We start from the raw sequence: 21,276 nt of genomic DNA, 5'->3' as shown, positions 1-21,276 counted from the left end.
AAAAATCTAATAAAAAGGCAAGAACTTTGTGTAGTTAAGGTGTTTGACCATATGCCTAAACCAACTGAATAATTTTCTTTTCCCACCGGTGATTTAAAATTAAATATCTTTTCTTTTGCAAGGCCATAACTTTTTGATAACATAATTATAGGTTATTTGCAAGATTATATGCAGTGTATCCTTTATTGGGAATCTATTTGCAAATTCATTTGTATCTTAAAAAAATGAAGTTTTTCATGAAGAAAATAGATATGGATAATTCTTTCATGGTGCCCTACATTTGGATCGTGCTACAGTTAGTAATGTTGTTTTGTCAGGAATTCATCATTAGCCGAAAGATTCTATCCTATCTCTTTGTTTGGAAAATCTATTTAACCACTAAGGTATACATAATTAATATCATTGACTTTTTCTTCTTTTTATTTGATATCTAGGTCAGTAGAAATGTGTATCCGGACAATCCTTCTAATGTGTTTGTCAACTTAATGGCGATAAATGTAGTACTTTGATATCTGAACTTCATGCTTCCCGACGACTATAAGAGTTTTTTCAGGTTACTTTAATTTTAATATTAATGGTCGTGGTATTTCATTTGCTGAATTTTCAATATTTATAGTATATAGAAGGAGTAAAAGGTTCCTGGTTTGGGGCACATTGATATATTAATCATGTGGAAATGGTTGCAAGAAGACAACAACATTACGAGAGAGAACTTTGTCAAAAAAGTAAATTTTTTGATGTTGAGGTTGTAGAATTACACAGCCGTGGAGATGAGAGAAGGTTGAGTATTGTTGATAAATTGATCATGTACGATTAGCTCTATTTATACACATAGTAATTGTAGAGTCCTAAGTAGTAAACAACTAGGAAATACACTCCTAATATGTATACAACTGCATGTACACTTAAGCTAGGAAAACCTATTGTAAGTCAAGTAGGTTATCTCATACACGGAAGACTTCATATCCACGTACGAGTCTTCTATCTCGCAACACTTCCCTCAAGCTTGCGAGGTGGTGGTATGCACACTCTAGCTTGCTTCAATCTTGTGAACTCCTGCTTTGTCAATGCCTTAGTGTGAATATCTGCCAGTTGATATTTAGTTCTCACAAAATGTGTCACAAACTATCCTCTAGCTACCCTCTCCCTTACAAAGTGATAATCCATTTCCACATGTTTAGTTCTAGCATGTAAAACTGGATTTACTGTCATGTATAATGCACTGATGTTGTCACAAAATAGTGTTGGTGCTGATTTCAAGTACACTCCTATATCATTAAGAATGTATATTATCCAAGTCATTTCAGCTGCTGTTGAGGCCAGTGCTCTATATTCTGCTTCAGCACTGGACCTTGACACTGTATGCTGCTTTCTAGAGGCCCAAGAGATGCAATTTGCACCTAGATATATTGAGTAACCTGTGGTTGACCTCCTTGTTATTGCACAACCTCCCCAATCTGCATCTGAGAATCCATACAATCTAAGTGGTGATCTAGCTAGCAACCTCATACCATATTTTGATGTCCTTCTCACATATCTAAGAATCCTCTTTACGGCCTGAAAATGTTCGGTGCTGAGCTCGTATAAACCGGCTAACTAGATTAATCGTACGTGATATATCGTGCCTAGTTAGACACGTATATCGGAGACTTCCTACAACACTCCTATACAATGACGCATCGGCCGTGTTTCCTGTTGCTAGTTGTAGACCATGTTTTTGTGCCAAAGGTGTGCCAACCGGTTTTGCAAGTGCCATATTAGTCTTCTTCACACCGCAAAGATACTTCCCTTGACTCGGACGGATCCCTCCTTTGAAATAATGTACTTCAATTCCTAAGAAGAAGTGTAATGGTCCAAGATCTTTCATAGCAAACTCTTTTGCAAGGCGTAAATTATATCACTAATGAACTCATCCGAGCTTCCAAGGATAATAATGTCATCCACATATAGAAGAAGTAAGATAATACCTCTTCTATTCTTAACGACAAAACAATAATGAGTCGTTTTGCCGCATTGAAAACCAAGGTGTAGTAAGTAAATACTAAACCCGTCAAACCAGTGCTCTAGGTGCTTGTTTCGAGCCCATACAATGCCTTCGAGGAGACATACATGATCCGGATATCTTGGATCAACGAACCACGGGGCCGACTCATATACACTTCTTCTTGAAGAAATCCATGTAAAAAAGCATTCTTAACATCTAATTGCCTTATAGACCAAAGGCAAGCTTATAGCAACAAGACATTTAACCACCCTTATAGTTGTAGCTTTCCACCGGACTAAATGTTTCTTCAAAATCAATGCCTTCAAGTCGTGAGTATCCCTGGCAACCAACTCCGGCTTTATATCTATCAATAGTGCCATCGTACTTCAACTTAGTCTTGAACACCCATCTTGAGCCAACAATATTCATGTCTGCAATTCTGGAAACAAGAATCCAAGTCTGATTCTTGTTTAGTGCATCAATTTCCTCTTGCATAGCTGCATACTAGTAAGGACTAGCAAGTGCTTGTTTCACACTTTTTGGCTCCACATCTATCTTTTCAGCAGTCAATAAAGTGTGAGTCATGGGCATTTTCTTTGCCTTGTGTCTAGTCATCATGTGATGTCCTTTTGCTGCTTCTAATTCACCTGTTTGAGCAACTTCACTTGGATCTGAGGGGACTTGTATAGGTATATTGTCACTATCTCCAGTGACATTAAACGATTTTGACAGGTCAACTTCCAATTGTATGCCTTGTGGATCCTGTACTGCAACACTGTTAGGACCTTGAGTTCCTCCATTTTCTTGTGTATGAGCATTATCACCACCTGTATGAACATCACCTGCATGAACATTATCATCACTTGTGACACTGTTTGTGTCATCTTCACTGCTGTTAGGATCATCATCTTGTGTCACATTTCCTTCCACATCACGGGCGTGCTTGAACAAGCTCACGCATAAACTCAATGTTTGTGTTAGTCTTCTCAGCTTCTTCCACAAGGCTCACATCATCTCTTGTCTCGATTGTTATTAGATTCTAACAACACTTCCCCGAGATGTTATTGTCACCGAAAGCTCACCGTTCTACGCATATTAGAAAAGAACTCATGGGAAAGTAGCTAGGTGAGGCGAGGACACCGTGGCACTTGGTTGATCCGTTTGAACATAGGGTAGAGTAAGCTCATCAAAAATAACATGTCTAGACACATAGACTTTCCTAGTCTCGTGGATGATAAGATCTATATCCCTTGTGTAGACTACTATAGCCAATGAACACACAAGGGTATGTTTTAGGTGAAAATTTGTTTTGTCCCTTTATATAAGAATAACACCTACAACCAAAGACTTTCAAAGTCACTGTTATAGTCCGGTTCAACACCATGCAACTTCACAAAAGGAACTTCATTCTTTAGAACTGAAGATGGCATCCTATTTATCAAAAACACAGCTGTCAAAAAGGCTTCAACCCACAGAAACTGAGGCAATCTAGCATGAAACAAAAGTGTCAATCCAGTCTCTACTATATGTCTGTGTTTTCTTTCAGATATGCCATTTTGTTCTCGGGTGTAAGACAAGATATATGCTCGATAATACCACAGCTTTTCCAAGTGCTTGACAAACTCAAATTTCGAATGAATTCACCACCTCCATCACATTGGAATATCTTAATAGTGTTAGAAAATTGTTTTTCAACCATCTTTTGAAATTTAAGAAACACTTCATAAAACTTAGATTTCTTTCTTAAGGGATAAAGCCATGTATATCTTGTATGATCATCCACAAAAACCACATAGTACTTCATATGTTGAGAGGACACAATCCGGTGTTTGGACCCCGAGAGATCACAATGTATCTTATGTAAAGGAAACTTCACAATTTTATTTCTTGAATCAAAAGGAAGTTTACAACTTTTCCCTAATCGACAACTAGTACAGATAGTAGCACTTTGTTCCAACTTCTAACATCAATATTCTTGCTACTACTCAATAATTTTAAAGACTTCAAACTAAGATGACCTAATCTAGAGTGCCAAATACTCTCCGACTTCTTCCAATCGTGTGTCGCTAAGGCATGAGGTTGTTATCTTCCCGCCTGATATAGTCCTTTTGTATTAGGTCCCTTGGCTAGTAGTGTCCCGACTTCTTGTCCTTAACAAAAAAACAAACTCATCAAACTCAAGTTTTGCACAATTATCCTTTGCAATTTTACTAACCTATTTAAGCTTCTTTGCAATGTTAGGAACTACAAGTATATCCTTAATATACAATCTCGATTTCTTTGTATTGCCAACGTGTGTAATATCTAACTATGCACCATTCCCAACAATTATTTTATCGCTCCTTTATAAGTGTGAGATTAGGCATTACTTGTTGTATTTGTTATGTGTGTAGTGGCACCTTAGTCTATATACATGGCTTCATCCTCACCGTGTAGGATTCGCAGTTGACAGCTAGCCTAAGCTCGAGGAAGATCTTCTTCACCGATACGAGTAGTCCCTCCGTAAAAGCATTTCAAGGCCGAATGATTGTTTCTTCCACAAATTAGACAGCCTCAATACTAGTTCTTCCTTTTCCATTATTTGAACCCCGCATGCCTTGGTTATTCCGAGTGTTTTGGTTTGTGGTGTGTATGTCTTTGTGTGTCCGAAACCCTTCCTCTTGAATTGTAGTTGGAGTTTCCTCTTCTCGATTATAGTTTCCTCTTCCCCTACCTCTTTGTGTAGTGAAATCCATATTGTAGTTCTGTTGTGGCATCTCCTCCTCTTCTTCCCTCATGTCAAAACCTCTAAGAGAGTTGACAAATTCATTCAACAGGGATATGGATCTTTGCCCAACATGACAGTCCTAAAGGTCTTATACTTTGAACCTAGACCTCCGGCAAAGTTAATGACTTTGCTATCTTCATCGACCGGCTTGTGTATAGCGAACAAGGCATCACATATGCCCTTGAATTCTTTCAAATACTCATCAAGTTTCTTTGTCCCTAACTTAATGTTTTGCGATTGTTGCTTAAGTTGAACTTTTATCCTTTGTTGCTTGAAGGTAGGCTTCCTCCAAGCACTCCCACATCTCTTTGAGTTGTTGCATCCAACAATGAGGTACATACTTTCCTCGACATTGTTCTCGATATCCAAGTCCTCACAAGAACATCTTGTTCATCCCAAATCGCTCTCGCAGATCTTCTCCTTCTCCTTTTCATCAGCAGCCTTTCCAGTATCATCTTTGTCCTCAGATGAACCTGTCTCAGGCTTGTTTTCATGGACAATTTTTGTCACTTTCATGACTTGCATCAACTGCATGATTTGAGTTCTCCAAATAAGGTAGTTGGTAGGCTTTATCTTGATAGGGCAAACGGGCCATAAGGTGATGTAGTGAGGAAGCGAGAGAGGGACAAGGAAGAGGAGCGAGTTTGAGGCCATTGTTGTGTTTACTGATAACAGGTTTTTGCAGCGTAGTTGTGTGTGTTTAATGCTCTGATACCATGTAGAATTACACAGCCGTGGAGATGAGAGAAGGTTGAGTATTGTTGATAAATTGATCATGTACGATTAGCTCTATTTATACACATAGTAATTGTAGAGTCCTAAGTAGTAAACAACTAGGAAATGCACTCCTAATATGTATACAACTGCATGTACACTTAAACTAGGAAAACCTATTGTAAGTCAACTAGGTTATCCCATACATGGAAGACTTCATATCCATGCATGAGTCTTCTATCTCGCAACAGAGGTAATAATCTTCTCATTTCCGTTCAATGTTGATTTCTTCTACATTCATTATGTATTACATCTGATATTTAGAATTTTGAGTTTTTCTATTAAAGAGTTCTATAAATAAAGAATTTTTAGTTCCAAAATGCCTCTGATCTGTGCTTTATTTCATTCAGTTTTGGCGAGTTTTCCCCTACTTTTGCTATTCTCATTGCACCCAATTAGTGTCGGGATTTTAGTGCGTATTAAGTAGTTCCTATGTGACTGTGGATAGCTTCTTGTTGAATTTCACATGCATATGGCTACCGACATAGGCGAATCCAGGATTTCAAGAGGATGAGTTCACCTTAGAATTTTTTTTTTGAAAAAACAAGACGCAAAAGTGCATTTAATTGGGTTCGATCCCAAAATATTAAGGGATTAAAGGTAGAATTTAACCAGTGCTCTGGTGTAGTTTGACCATGTGTTCCTCCAGTTAATATTAGATATATTTTAAAGATTATATACATAATATACCGAGTTTAGTCAGTTAACCATGTGTTCATGTGACTCATTTTTAATACATGGATTCGCCCCTGGCTACTAATATACAGTTTGTACACTGATGCACTGAGGGTGTTTGATAATATGCCTAAATCAACTTCTTTTCAATAGCTTTTCTCTTTTGACAGGTGTTCTATAGTATACTGATCTATCCTTAAGCAACTTGAGAGGTGGTTTTCCGTTGTCAATTGGATTATTACACCAATCTTGGATTATATCATCAAGGTGAGCTATAGTCTCCATGCCATTTCGGAACTATTTTATTGCATCCATAAGGACTAATCTATTTTTTGGGGTGTTTAATTTTCAATCTCGTGGTACAGATTATTGCTTTGCCTCTTTAATGAGAAGATCAGTTAAGGTTACTACAGGAATGTGCCACACCTTAATTAAGTTTACTGAAAGTGATAAGCCAGGTCCACCATATGAAGTAAGTGCTTCCCCCACCAATCTTCGATGCAATATGGTGAATTGTGAAGAGTGGAACTATAACACCCGAGCAAAAGCTATATTGCAAGTTACTGATGAGGAAAATGGGGTTACAATTGCTAAACCGTAAAAGTTAGTCTTGATCAAGAAACTCTAACACATTGTTCTTAGAGGTAGTAAAAGATCAAGAGATGTGACGACATTTGGTATATCACGGGGCCACTCACATTGAGAGAAGGCTCGACTTGCTGATGATTGTAGACGAGGACTATGAACATGCAGCTGTCACGCCCCAAAACCCACCCTAGACTTGACCGGCATCCGACGTTATGAACAACATCGGAAGAACCTAAACGACACAATAATAACACTTGAACCCGCCAGGTTCAACGTTCGCCTCCAACAGTTCATAAAATAAAGGTAAACAAATCATGCATCTATGAGGATCACAATTATGAAATAAAATCAGCGGAAGTTTAATATAAGTAAATAGTCATAAACGTGACAAACACCCATTAAGTCGTACGAGACTTTGACAATCTACCCACAATTCTGACAACTATTTATGGAGCTTTTAAGATAAAGAAGTAATAGTTTGACTCATCGGGACGCAGCCCGGAAAACTAATATAATGAATAAACAAATAAATAAGATGTCCCACGAACGAACGTGTGGGCTCACCAAATCGCAACCAAGAATAAAGTCCCTTCTAAACGCCTGAAGTATCAAGAACCTACTCTTCTCTGTTACCTAACATACCATCAAAAATAACAATAGTATTCCTGAGTACTTCGTACTCAGTGAGTGCCTCGGGGACAATAAGTAATAAGAAAATAAATTATAATAATACATAAAGAAATCAGTTCTGAAAAGATAGTATAAAAACAGTTATTCCACTTTGTGATTCCTAATATCATTTGTTAAACAGTTTACAAAGCCATTTCAAAAATCCCAGTTTCAATTATGCTTTAAATCAACAGGCATAAATACCAGCTCCATAATAAAGATGGATATCACAATCGCCCATATAGGCCCAACTCAATATCAACAACACCGCGTAATACACCGAATATGGATTCACTTGGCTACTCTTCCTCCCGAATAGCAAGGGCATTAATACACCCCAGTAGAAAACCGAAGTGGCCACTCTTCCCCCGAATGGCAAGGCAATTAATACACTAGATCCATAAGTGGCTACTCTTCCTCCCGAATAGCAAGGCAAACACATCAACAAAGTCCATGGCATAGAAGCCGATTCACAATTTGTCTCAAAGTAGTCACACCATCAATAACATTAAAGTTCATTGTGCCAATACGAAATCCATACTTTCATAGATAATTTTGAAAAAGTTTCCACTTCTTTAAAGAAGAATCCATCATCATAGTTTCTCATGAAAACCTCATTACCAACCATTAACCCTTATTATTGATCATCTCTTATAGAGGAAAAACAGTTGGGATCACATATACATGTATAGGGTATAGTACAATTAAGGTCTAATATGGGCTTGCCCTCACATACACCAACCATGATAAAAACATGAATTAGGGCTTTAAAAGTTGAGAAGTTCACATTTCTATTCAATAAAGAACTTTTGAAAAGAAGTCATGCATTCCAAAATAAGATTTTCAAAAGAGACATACAAATCACCTTTATAGTCAAACAGTATGTTCAAAAGAGACATACAAATTACCTTCATAGTCAAAGAGTATGTTTAGAAGAGACATACAAATTACCTTCATAGTCAAAGAGTATGTTCAAAAGAGACATACAAATCACCTTTATAGTAAAAAAAATGATTTTTAAAAGAGACATACCTTAATATGTTAAACGAAGTTTAACAATTCACTTTTCTAATGAAGAACACCCAAAATCCTAGCTTGAATCACTTTAGGAAGAATAATGTTGCAATCCTTGTTGTGGGAGGTTGATAGGAGAATAACACGTTGTTCTAGGGTTTAGAGAATGAGGGAAATCTGATTTTTCGAGTTAAGGGATGAATTTATATAACTGGGAAATTGGACCTCGGCGAGCCCCAAAGCCAGGGGTGACCTCGCTATGGCCCTCGCTTGGCAAGGCCCTACCTCGCTTTGAGCCTCGCTTAGCGAGGTCACCCTAAAAAAAGGACTTAGTCAATTTTTCTTAAGTTTTCACTTTTGGACCCCCCTACCTCGCTGAGCAAGGGCTATGTCGAGCCCCTGCCTCGCTTTGGGCCTAGCTCAGCAAGCTCTCCTATCCATTTCACACTTAGCCAAATTTTTACGATTTTTGTCTGCTTCAACATCGATCACTAAATTGGTCATAACTTCTAGCACGGAGCTTTTCTTGAGCTCCACAATATACGTTGGAAAGATATTTCAAAGATCTACAACTTTTATTGAGGAAGTTTTCTCAAATTCGCAACACATTTTCATGAAAATCACCCAGAAGACAGACCTACCAAAACTTAGGCTAATTTTAAGAGCCCTTAAGAACTTCAATTGTTGGTTTGACTTCAAAACGACCATCCTCCACCCGAATTCATCAAGAATGGATTCATATAGATAAAATATCATCTTAACACTAGATTTTACACATTCACACCTAGTTCAACTTTACGGGGTGTTACAGCAGCGAAGGATCAGATGATAAAGAAAGGCCAGATATGTTGTTAATTGGCAAGACAACGACTACCTCAGTAGTGGCAATTTGGTGCAAGGATAGACAAAAACTTATGTTTTGTATCATTTGTACTTTGGCAGGTATGCAGCATGTGGTTTTCCTCAGCAACGTCGGTGCTGAAGTACTAAAAGCTTACTAGGTACTTATTTTTTCCTATGTATTTCAGGAATGTGATATTGCATTATCGCTTTATTCTAACTAGAACTTGTTTTCTCTATATTTGTGGACTTTAAGATAAACTTTGTTGCGTTCAAGGAATACTGCACAAGGCATGTTGATGTGTCACCTGCAAAACAATTCATTCCTCTAACGCTGCCGGTCTTCTTCCGCTTTCCTCTCATTATAGGTTATCTTCTGGTGAGTTTCATTTCTATTGAGTTTGCTTTTCAATCTACTGCTTACTCCTTCGTATTGTTTTAGAATGTGTATTCCTGAAGTATTTGCGTAGTTTAATTACAATGTGACGAGAGAGAGAGAGAGAGAGAGACTACATTCTTCAAGATATTTGAATGTTCCCCACATTCACAGAGGACTTTGGAGAAACTGATGGTTGGTACGGTATCTGTTTGTTTCGAGTTGCAGAGATGTATTTCATTTCATGGAAAATAGGTCTGTTGGATATCTCATTGATCGGACCTCCTTTTAACAAAGACATTAAACGAACTCCAAGCGTCCTAGATTATTTGATACTATTTGTGTGTGTACGTGTGAGAGAGAGAGAGCAAGAAATCAAAATGCACATCTTTTATCATTAATTAGGCGGATGGTATAATGATATGTTTCTTTTGTGCTTCTTCCTTATATTACACACACAAAAATTATGGACTTAGCTCTTTTGTTGCTTTTAGCCATGCTCTGATTACTAAAGTTGTTATGACATAGAGGCTGCTAATTAAGCTGAGACTTAGCTTAAGCATTTGTTTTCCCACTTGTGTGTTTGAGGCTTACTACATAAGCTTTACCACTGCCTTCCTTTGTTGAGATTTTGGTGTAGTAAAACAAATGTTACTTCATTATATAGATGGAATTTTATAACTTTAATACACTAAAAAGTTCATAAATATCCAAAGGGAAGCTTAAAGCTTGTGTTATACATTAGAAGCATTGAGTTTGCTATACCAAGTTCCTGGTTATTCAACTTCTGAGAAGTGTTTGACAAAAACTAGATCAAAGAATCAATATGTTGTTTCATTGATTGCTGCTTGATGCATGGGTAACAGAGAAGACTCAAAGTTGTGCCAACTTGCACCCATGGGTTCCTTCTACCAATTTATAGTTCCAAGAGCTGTTTATTTTATAGTAGCATCGTAGTATTTCTCTTTACCTTAACAGGACAAACACATTTTACTTGCATCCTGCTTCACATTGTGTACTTCATTTCTTACGTTTACCAAATTCTTTCTTTTATTTTGGTATACAAGTGCTCATCCCTATGCTTTGTAATGGCAGGTTCTAATATTTTTGTCAACTTGGGAAAAAAGGCTTTTGAGTTATGACAATAAAGCTTTATGGAGTGGTCAAATTTCAAAAGGGATGGTGCTTCTTTTGTCCATTATGTAAACGGGTTTTCTCATTGAAAATGAAGAATGTACGATTTCACAATATTGTACAGTTTTGTTCCTTAGTGGGCGTAAACATTATGAAGTGTTAAAGCCTGAACCACGTTGAAGTATTTTCTCGGTGTTATGATCCTTTTAGTATTCCTGTAATAATTGCACAAATAATACAAACAATGATGTTGGGCATACGCCCGTTGCAGAGCACGGGCTCAGGCCATCTAGTACTATCTAATAAATTACTGCAGCACACAGTTGGCCGTCAACATGCCTGTTTCTGCTGTGTGCTTATTCAAAATGGTTTGATGTCATGCTGTGATGTTTCTGCTCAAGCACATGAGTCCGTCTCCGTTTGCGTGCTTATGTAACATGCCTGATTAGGCTAATGAAGATATTTCGGACCCACCTTTTGTGTATCCATTTGACATGTGTGAGTAACCAGTGGGCCCCACTTGACATTTTTATGTTACAAGCCCGTGTGCAACTTTCTGTGGCTATCAAGTGTCTTACTTGACCCCACCTGACTTGTTTTCTCTTCATTTGAAGCATTTAATTTCTCAAATCAAATTGAACTCAAACTACCATTTATCTAGCATACATATTGCAGCTTGTCGTTTAATGTGATGAAAAAGTTAATAATTCCTCATTTGCAACATCATATGCTTATTATTTCTTAAGTAAGAAATAATATCAACTTCTTAGTCAAGCTGTAATTTATTCTCTAAACATCAACGTTAACGAATATGCATTAATAACTATTAAGAGTGTAGAACTCAGAGTTAAAAACGGTATCAGATAATACTGAAATATCTGTGTCAATATGGAAAATCTAAATTTCTGAAGAAGTTTTAATTATGAATATATATACAAAATACAAATTTCAAAAGCTTGGTATAACGTTCTCTTGGACTTGGGCCCTTGCCTGGCACGGGATCTTCTTACTATATGTAAAGAAGTGTGAAGATCCATTTCCAAAGAGAAAAACAAAGCCCAGAAATTTTTACTGCCAAGGCCGAAAACAAATGAAATCATAAGAGGAAACTTTCACTTTTGTTCCAGGTGATTTCGTTTTTCTTCACAGCCTCCTCCCCAGCTTTGCCCAAATTTCATTTTGGCCCCGCTGTATTTTCTTTCTCTAGCTGATGTGATACTTTTTATCTATCAAAAGATAATTAACAATATCCACAGATGTAAACTAGTCATTAAAGAAAATCTGAAGTCATATTTTTCCACCCCAACCTGAAGCCATTTCATGGTAGTTTAATATCTTTAAAGTTTGGAGTTCCGGTAACTATTATATATATAAAACCTATTGATAAATATCAAATAACAGGGGATGTAGCTCAGATGGTAGAGCGCTCGCTTAGCATGCGAGAGGTACGGGGATCGATACCCCGCATCTCCACGTTATATTACGTACATACATACAACTCGGTATGTTTCCTTTTTTTGCCATTCTTTAATTGTTTCATTTTGTTTTTAGAAATGAAAACGGTTATATGTTTTTTTGAATTTATGTTATTGTGTAAGTTTTTATGACATAGAGGTATAGAACTTGTCCTTTTTACATTTGAATGAATTTCAAATCAACATTGCGAATAAGATATTGCAAAATTTGAAGTAAAGCGCATAAGTTAAGAAATTAAAATATTATAAACAAAAAAAGACGTAATGGGAAAATTGATAATTAAAGGGCAAAATAAGCGGCGTGTGATATATTAGGGGAAAATAATTATAATTTAAAGTTGAAATTCGATGTTTCTGGTGAACTTGGTGGAGAAGAATATTTTTCATCTCTCCTTACACTACATTATTTTGTATTTGTAAGTATGTTTTATAAAATATTTTGGATCATATTAAATTTAAATATATTAGTCCGAATAAATAAATGAGTTAATATAATTAAATTGATTATTTAAGTTCAAAATTCACTTTTAATTTAGTTTATCTCAATATGTTATTCATTTTTTTGCGCGGATTGCCCTTCTTTTGGAGTGGTCTTTAAATTTTCTTTCTCATTTGTGGTTTTAAATTATCTATATGCGAGTCTTTAATTTTTGCCCTTTGCGTTGCAACCACGAGCGTTCACGCAATCATGAGGTTTTGGGTTCGAACCCCCGCTTAAATTAAAAAAAAAAATGCAAGGTAAAATTTAAGGCGTGTATAGGCCGTATCTGATATTAAGGAATTACCAAAGTTATGCCGTACCCGCATACTCTCATAAGTACAGACGAGTCCGACCTTTGGTAATTCTTAGTTTATCTCAATATGTTATTTAACCATATTTATGGACAAACTTTTAATGGGACCCGGACAGTAAATCATAACAAACCAATAAAAGAGTGGATATCACTAAATGTATCTTAATGCATATTCGAAAATGTTGCAAATGTACGTATCGCACTTACCAAGTTGCAAATCAATAAATATAAAAACAATATCACCTTTTACGAATCAATAGAATCATGCTTCATGTCAAAATGACATCTAGACAATTTGAATTAGTTATGTTATTTTGAGATGCTTAAAGAAAAAAGTTTATAATTCTCTATCCAAATTAAAACAAATAGAATAAATTAAAATCGGAAAAAGAAAATAATCAAACCATCAATAAACGAATCAATTTGATTAGATATGGAATTAGATGTAACATTTTCTCTATCCAAATTAAAACAAATAGAATAAATTAAAATCGGAAAAAGAAAATAATCAAACCATACCCAATTTGATTAGATATGGTTGATGTAACATTTTCAGAAACCGAATATCGAAAATACCAAACCGAAATGTCAAAATTGTGGTAAACCGACTAATAAACACCCCTACCTAGCTCGTGAGAATGGTTGAGCCCCACAATCAGTAGCTTCATGGTCCATAGCTATTTAAACTCTTAATTAGGGATATATTTAACATTATACAATACCACCCTTGGCAAAATATAGAGTTTAAATTCTACATAGTGTTAGTATAAAAGGAAGAATCCAAATATACTGCTGAACTTCTTGCATAGTTGAGCTTTGTCATCTGTTAATATATGAAGTTATGTATGTTCCTGCTGTTTCAATATTGGTCAAAATATGTTATTATTATTAATTACAGAAGCTTTTCAACATATGGGCTTTTTTCATAAGGAAAAGAGGATCACATATCTGTATAATTTCGCAAAGTTCAGAAGCAAATCTGGACCATTTAGCTTTTAAGCCTTCTAAAACAAGATCACGTTGAAGAACTTTTCCAAACCTTTTGGGTCTCAATCCCGCTAAGTCCAGAAACATGATACCAAGTTGTACGAAGCATTAAAACACGAAATAGAGTACAAATACTCAAAACCGCGGTTTGGGTTACATTTTTTAGTCATTAACTCTTTCTTTATGTCTTAAAGTTTTGACATTGAAAGCAACATGGTAATTGCCAAATTACCCTCCACAGTTACCAGTCCGTTATTTGGTTTTGTTTCCGTTAGTAAATAGATTAAAAACACACAAATTAATCAATTGAAGATTACTGTGTCTAATCGTATATCATAAAGACGGAAATATGAATAACACAATAACACAAGGACTTAAAATGATATTTATCATATTTAAAAGTTATAACCGACCGACCAATGCACCCCTCTTACCAGGGGCGGAGTCAAGAAGGGCTGAGAGGGTTCGAACTCCCTTCGGCGAAAAATTAAATTGTTTATACATGGTTAAAATAATTTTCTATGTATATATAGTAGATGTTGAACCCTTTTAGCTTCTTCGTGTGTTTACTTTTTCATATTTTGAACCATCTTAATGGAGATCGTACCTCCGCCACTACCCCTTACCCGGCCCTTGAAAATACTTAGGGCCCACTATTAGTAACTTCATGGTCCATAGCTATTTAAACTCTTAATAAGGTAGTAGTATTATACTACCGTGGGCAAAATATTGACTTGTATAAATATAGAGTTTAATATCTATACAAAGATAGAGCAAAGAGATGCATTATGTGGTTACTTGAAAAGTAACTACATATATTGCCCATAATTAGTAACTTAAAAATAACAGGAACCTTGTTACAACATATTATTATACTCAAAAAATGTACTAAAATTTATCAGCGCTGTATATCTTCATCCGTTATAGTATGCCAACAGTGGTGAAAATAAATTAATAGGAACTTTTTGCTTCTGAAAAGGCAAAGTACTTAAACTAATAAGCAAAGTACTTAAACTAATAAGCAAATCCAGATTGCATAATTGCAGCAATTGCTGGCAAAGGGTCAGAGCTCAAACAGGTTGACCTTATATATTGTGGCGGAGCCACAATTTTAGCTATGAGTTCGGCAGAATTCAGTAACCAAAAAGAATTGTGGTTCAGAACCCATAAATTAGAAATCCTGGCTCTGCCTATAAGGCTCACATATTAGTGTTTCATGATACAGATAATGGTATGTGTTACACTGAAGAAAAGCATGTCAACTTTATGTAATAACGGAACTACACATTAAAAAAAGAAATCTTGAACAAGTCAATTTGAGTTTTTTCTTTGATTAACTCACAAGTTTCTTCACATGTGATTGCTAATACACAATTAAGTCTATTGCACATGTGCATAGCTTTCTCATTATAATTTGCTTTCCGGAAGTACACTCTAATTCTAGTAACTTCATAGTCAATCTCCCAAACTGCTTTCCTTAATCAACTTCACAAGCAAAAGAGTAGATCTATACTTAGAAAGCAAAACAGTATTGGCCTATTGGGGGATTTTCTCCTTAACCAACAAAATCTTCTGTACTAAAAAATACCTCATTCCATCACCAATTTGCCATCAACAAAAGTCACTGGAAAAAAAATTTGCCTTCCTTGCAGTAAATATCGATGGTGAATGTCACAGGAACGTATATCACTAAGGGTGTATATAAATTAGTTCGTCTTCTTTGCATTCTCTTATCTCTATATCCATCACATTTCTGGATGTAGAAGGCAATACATCACAGCACTGTCTTCTTGGTGTTAGCAACTGCAGAATATGTCATTAGACCAAATGTTTCAGAAGATTAAAAGATAGAATGGTATTTAAAGCGGGAAAATTAAGAATTTCAACATATACAGTCAGACCTCTTTATAACAGTCATCCTCTATAACAACATTTCACTATAACAATCATGTTTTATGTGGAACCGATCTTTCATGTTATGTTATATTATATGTTCTTTATAACAAGATTCCCTATAGCAGGCAAAAAATATCGGAACAAACGACGCTGTTATAGAGAGGTTTGATTGTATATAGGATTGATTAATTTAATTAATAAGCTCGAGAGAAACAATACCTGTTTTCTGTCAAGGTCTAACTTGTGTGAGGTTACTATTATCTCTTCTAGTTTTCTAGGTGACACCATGGTGATAGTGCAATTCTCAGGTGTTTTCTTCTTGTAAATAGTCTTGATTTTCCCATCAATTCCAGAGGACACATTATGTAAGAAATAAACAAGCTGTCTTTTGCACGGATCACGTTCATATGGCCTTGTATCAAAGTCATAATGTCTAGCCAAATCACTCGTCTGCCACGGAATATAACTCTCTTGTACGCGCAGAGCATCCGGTAAAAACAAGTTGTAGCTGAAAACTTGAACAGCATATCCCCAAGAAACCGACACTGTCCAAGTAAACCAACGATCGTAACATACTGTTTGTTGCAAAATTCGATGGGGATCGAATTTTGCAGCATTGTATAAATGCTCCAAAGCTTTCATTTTTGTCATATGGGGGAATATGGCATCATTCATCTCCATGTGATGCAGAGATACCAAAGGTCTAATTGTATGTGCAGCCAATACTCCAAACATATTTCCTCTTACATCCAGCTGGTATTTCAAATTCCAGAAAAAAGAAAATCAAAAGTTTATGTCACTTACATTTTAGCATCTCAAAAATTCAATTTCCTAAAGGTATCTTCAGAGGGACAGAGCGTGCTCTAAGCTTAATGGAACGAGTTTAACTTCTATACACTGACATAGTATAATTTCTTTACTCAATCAGGTAAAGTAGAGCTACAATAGCAAGTACTCCCACCGTTTAATCCAAGGAGGAACTCGACTCGAGGTTTAGGAATTTTTTATTTTATTTTTTTTGAAATTTGCAGTCTTAATACCTACCATGATATTTCTATGACTATTAAAACATGTCATTAAAATCAAAACTTATGGAGTACTTAACTTATTTCAGATATATCATTTTTTGACTCAACTATTAAGTGCCCATAAAATGGAACAGAGGAAGTAACTATTTATATCGTCTAATATGGTAACACAAACATAGTGTAAGTAACATGTTAAAACAGGTTAAATTAGACTCAAAATAAATAGCTACGATAGCCTGTTTGATCAAACTTTCAAAATTCAATCATTCCGAAAAATACTTTTTGACAAAAATGCTTTCTGAAAAAGTACATTTGGAGAGTAACAGTTCGTCTATGGTTAATCAATTTAAAAAATACTTATGCCAATATTGTAACAGTAACTTTTACTTGACCAATGCTTCAAAAGTGCTTTCGGAGAAAAGTCACTTTTTAGCTTATGCTATTCTATTAAAAAGCACTTTTATTTTTCCTAAAAGCTTAGCCAAAACACATCAATTTTTAAGAATAAGCATTTTTTGGTAAAAACAAACACTTTTAACTTCCAAGAAGCTTAGCCAAACATGCTATAAGTCTGAAACATTAAATAACTTAAATATGAAGACTATAAGTCTGAAACATTAAATAACTTAAATATGAAGAAAAAGGGTACCTGATGGAAACCGGGTTCATGGGTTAAGCCAACACCAAGTTCAGCCAAACATGAATGAATCCTAGCATCACTACCAAAAAGGTGAGGATACCTTTCAATACATGCATCAAACACTTTGCCAAGAACTTTAGCCAATGGATAACTTATAGCAATACCAGCACCACCAAAAGCCATCTCATAAGAAAAAGCCTTATTCATCAAAAAATGTTCAGAATTCGACCCTATATAATACCATAAACCATGATCATATTTAGACAACGTCTTAATCAAATTCTCCGTGAAAAAAACCGTGTCATCGTCACCAAAAACATACCACCTCACATTCGAATGATTTAAAGCGACGGTCTCAGTAACGACACGTGCCACACGAATCGCTGAGGGGGTCCCACCGCGAAACGTGTACTTAAATCGTGACGTGTCACCTGAAATGCAAATAGGAGGCAATGTATCGTTTGCATCATTTGTGTAATTTGGTGGCATTTTTTCAAGAAAAACACAACCTCTCATTTTTCGTCCCGGTTTCCACCACATCTTGACTAATTCTTTACGAGCGGACCATGCCCGCTCGTTAGATGCAATTCCAAACACAATATGTTCAAGATTTGTGTCTGATAATAATGATGACGATGATGATGAATCATTTTGGAGTGAAACTGATGTATGGAGTAATTTGTCGTCATTAGGACCAGAAAAGTTGAAACTAAGGAGGTAAATTATAAGAAGGAAAGAAATGATCATAATAAGATTTTTAACGCCATTTGAACATTGGGTTTTGTTGTTAGGATATACTTTAGGAGAGTGCATTTTTTTTTTGTTTTTTTTGTTTGTGTGTGTGTGTGTGTGTTTTTGTTATGGAAAATGGAAGGAAGAAAGAAGATGCTTGGGTTGGATTTACTATTTTTGGTGTTATGAATGTAAGTGGAGATGTGACAGATTTTGGAGGCAGAGCCATTCTTATTAGCGGAAAATTCGCCCAAAGCAAAGTTGGACATTTGACTTTTCTATGTTTGTCCACGTGTTATAGACTACGATACAAGGAATTATGTATGCACTAAAAACAAAAAGAAAGTATGATGACAACTGAGGAATATGTGAAAAGATTAAAAATTGTGTGCTACTATTAAGTAGAGGCTTCAAATTTGAGTTAAAATTGAAGAAAACTCTTCAATAGAAAGCATTAATGTCCTGATTCAAATTACCCCTGGTCATAATGACACCCGACTATGCCTAAATCAGGTGAATCAAGTATGAATGAATCAAAAATGAAATACGCAGAAGCAATAATTAAGTTTAACATACTGTACAAGGAATTGTGTATGCATTAAAAACAAAATAGAATATAATGCTACGCAACCGATCAATAGGTGAAAAGATCGAAATTTCTCTGCTTTTAATTAAAGGTTTTGAATTCCAATGTATCTTGAATTTTTTTTTTCAATAGAGTGCACTAAACTCCATATTAATTTACTCGATGTGAATTGAAATTAATAAGTCAATGAACTTTCGATGCTAGATGGTAAAGAAAAAAATAGTCTTTTTTTTTTTTTTTAACTTTATGTGACATAATTTGAAGTGGAAGGGTCAAATTAGTTAATTTCATTGTGAATTCGGACATTAATTTTTTGTATTTTTAAATAAAATTACACACTTCAACAATTCCAAATAACAACTCCCTCCGTCCCAATTTATGTGGTACCATTTAATTTGGCATGGAATTTAAGAAAGAAAGAAAGATTTTTAAAATGTGTAATCCAAAATAAACCTTATATAAATATGTGGCTGTAAATTATCCCATAAAGTTAAATTATTTCTAAATGAAAAAGTAACTTTTTTTGAGACAGATAAAAAAAATAGTGTCACATAAATTGAAACAGATGGAGTAATATACAGAAGAGGCTAGAAGCACACAGGAGTGAGGAGTCCATCGACATGTTTGCTTGCACACAGAAGGTGACATTTCTGTGGATATTATTGAACGCTTGTGGACCCATCTTTTTACTTTGCCTGACAATTCCATTTGTCGTTACTAATAATTGTGTGTCTAATTGCTTTTCCTTTTTTGTTTTATTCATACTTAAGTATTACTTGTCCTTTTTTGTGGCCAAAAACATTTTGTACCTAGACCATTCCATTCACCGTGTCTTAAATAATTAGAGTGAGAATAATAAAACTTTTTTTCATTCATGAAGACCATACACAGAATACTCCATTGCTCAAGTTGTATGATTTTCATCTTTACAATTAGCACTACATAATTGAAATTAGTAGGTCTCAAAATGGCTAAATTTACTACTCTTTGAATAGCAAAAATAAAACCTTAAAACATAGATCATATATAAAAAAAAAAAAGAAATCACATTATATAAAGTTTTTTAATTTATCTTTCTCCGGATGAAATGACATTTCAAATTTTCGTTTTTCATCTTAATTGATTGAAATTGTGTATCGTTAAGATTATTCTTAGTTCAGCTGAACAAAATATAAAATTATTAAGTAAAACAAAAATCACACAAGACTACTAAAATATCATAAATGAAGTTCTATGTTGTAGTTGGGGCCGTGCTGGCACCGGCACGAACCTGTAGTACTTAAAATATGCTTGCAAAAGCATTGCGAAAGACTCCGATGATTTATTAAATAAAATAATTGTCATGAAGTGAACATTTGGAATAGATTATGACATAATGTTTAGTTTTCGTCTTTTCGTACTCCCTCTGTTTCATAATAAGTGGTATTTTAGATTTTTTATTTTGTTTCAAAATAAGTGGTATTTTAAGATTTGTTGATCTTGTTCTTCCAAACTGACCCTTATTTATAATCAAGAATCATTAAGAGCTTATTTGGCTTAGCTGATTTAAAATAGTTGATAAGCATTAAGTGTTGATAAGCCTTTTTAAGTGTTGAAGCTGATTTGATAAATAAGCAGTTACGCGTTTGGATAAAAGTGTTGAAACTGACAATAAGCTGCTGAAGTGTTTGGCAAAAAAAGTGTTGATAAGCATTTTTCTGTTAAAATGACTTAAATACCCTTAAAGCTTTTACACTAAAAAGAACATTATTTTTACAAATTTTTAAATTCCAAATTAATTCAAATACTCAATAATTTATGCCTCATTTTTTTTATACAAAGTTGATTGGATAAAATTATTTCTTATGAATATAAATTATTTTATGATAAGCTAAATTACAATCATAAGCTATAATAAAACAGTTAATAATTATGCTAACGTTCGTTAGTATAACATACACAAATAGTACACAAAATATTTGAATAGAAGAAACACAGATGCAATTAATGAAGTTCTATTTGTTGCTACTTAAATTAAAACATTCAATTATTATAAATATCCTGACCAATTCGGTTGCTTTTAATGGAGAAGAACTTCAGATTCTCATATGTTTTTAACGTTGGTAGAAGAGAGCTATTGGGTTTTAAAGACGTAGTGTGAGGAAATGACGTGATGGAGAGGGTTAGGAATTTATTAGAGTAAGGGTATTTCAGGGATTACGAAATAATATTAAGAATAGAATAGTAAAAGTCTTGGTCAAACTAAAAGTGCTTATAAGCTCAAAAATAATAAGTTGGGGGAGACCAACTTATGGCTTATGGCTTATTTTTGGCTTAT

At 34.9% G+C, this 21,276-nt stretch overlaps 2 protein-coding genes and 1 non-coding gene across 3 annotated transcripts; 2 read left to right on the top strand and 1 right to left on the bottom strand.

Annotated features, from left to right (window-relative positions):
* Positions 1–6,585: 6,585 nt before the first annotated feature.
* On the top strand, positions 6,586–10,943 carry LOC132066386 (ACT domain-containing protein ACR4-like). The gene is made up of 5 exons (XM_059459707.1): positions 6,586–6,797; positions 9,283–9,490; positions 9,536–9,679; positions 9,754–9,942; positions 10,783–10,943. The coding sequence occupies exons 1-2, from the start codon at positions 6,586–6,588 to the stop codon at positions 9,470–9,472; spliced, it is 402 nt and encodes a 133-aa protein (XP_059315690.1). The 3' UTR covers positions 9,473–9,490; positions 9,536–9,679; positions 9,754–9,942; positions 10,783–10,943.
* A 1,278-nt stretch (positions 10,944–12,221) lies between these two features.
* TRNAA-AGC (transfer RNA alanine (anticodon AGC)) lies at positions 12,222–12,294 on the top strand. The gene has a single exon. It is a non-coding gene; the product is annotated as a tRNA-Ala (tRNA).
* A 2,954-nt stretch (positions 12,295–15,248) lies between these two features.
* Positions 15,249–18,625, bottom strand: LOC132068531 (uncharacterized). Its single transcript, XM_059462153.1, has 3 exons — positions 17,651–18,625; positions 16,193–16,726; positions 15,249–15,880 (listed from the first exon to the last, which is right to left on the bottom strand). Exons 1-3 carry the CDS (start codon positions 18,452–18,454, stop codon positions 15,767–15,769), a joined length of 1,452 nt encoding a protein of 483 aa, XP_059318136.1. The 5' UTR covers positions 18,455–18,625; the 3' UTR covers positions 15,249–15,766.
* Positions 18,626–21,276: the final 2,651 nt, after the last annotated feature.

Source organism: Lycium ferocissimum, chromosome 8 (assembly GCF_029784015.1).
Source record: "Lycium ferocissimum isolate CSIRO_LF1 chromosome 8, AGI_CSIRO_Lferr_CH_V1, whole genome shotgun sequence".
Classification (NCBI taxonomy): domain Eukaryota; kingdom Viridiplantae; phylum Streptophyta; class Magnoliopsida; order Solanales; family Solanaceae; genus Lycium; species Lycium ferocissimum.
This window is presented reverse-complemented; position numbering and strand designations above follow the sequence as displayed.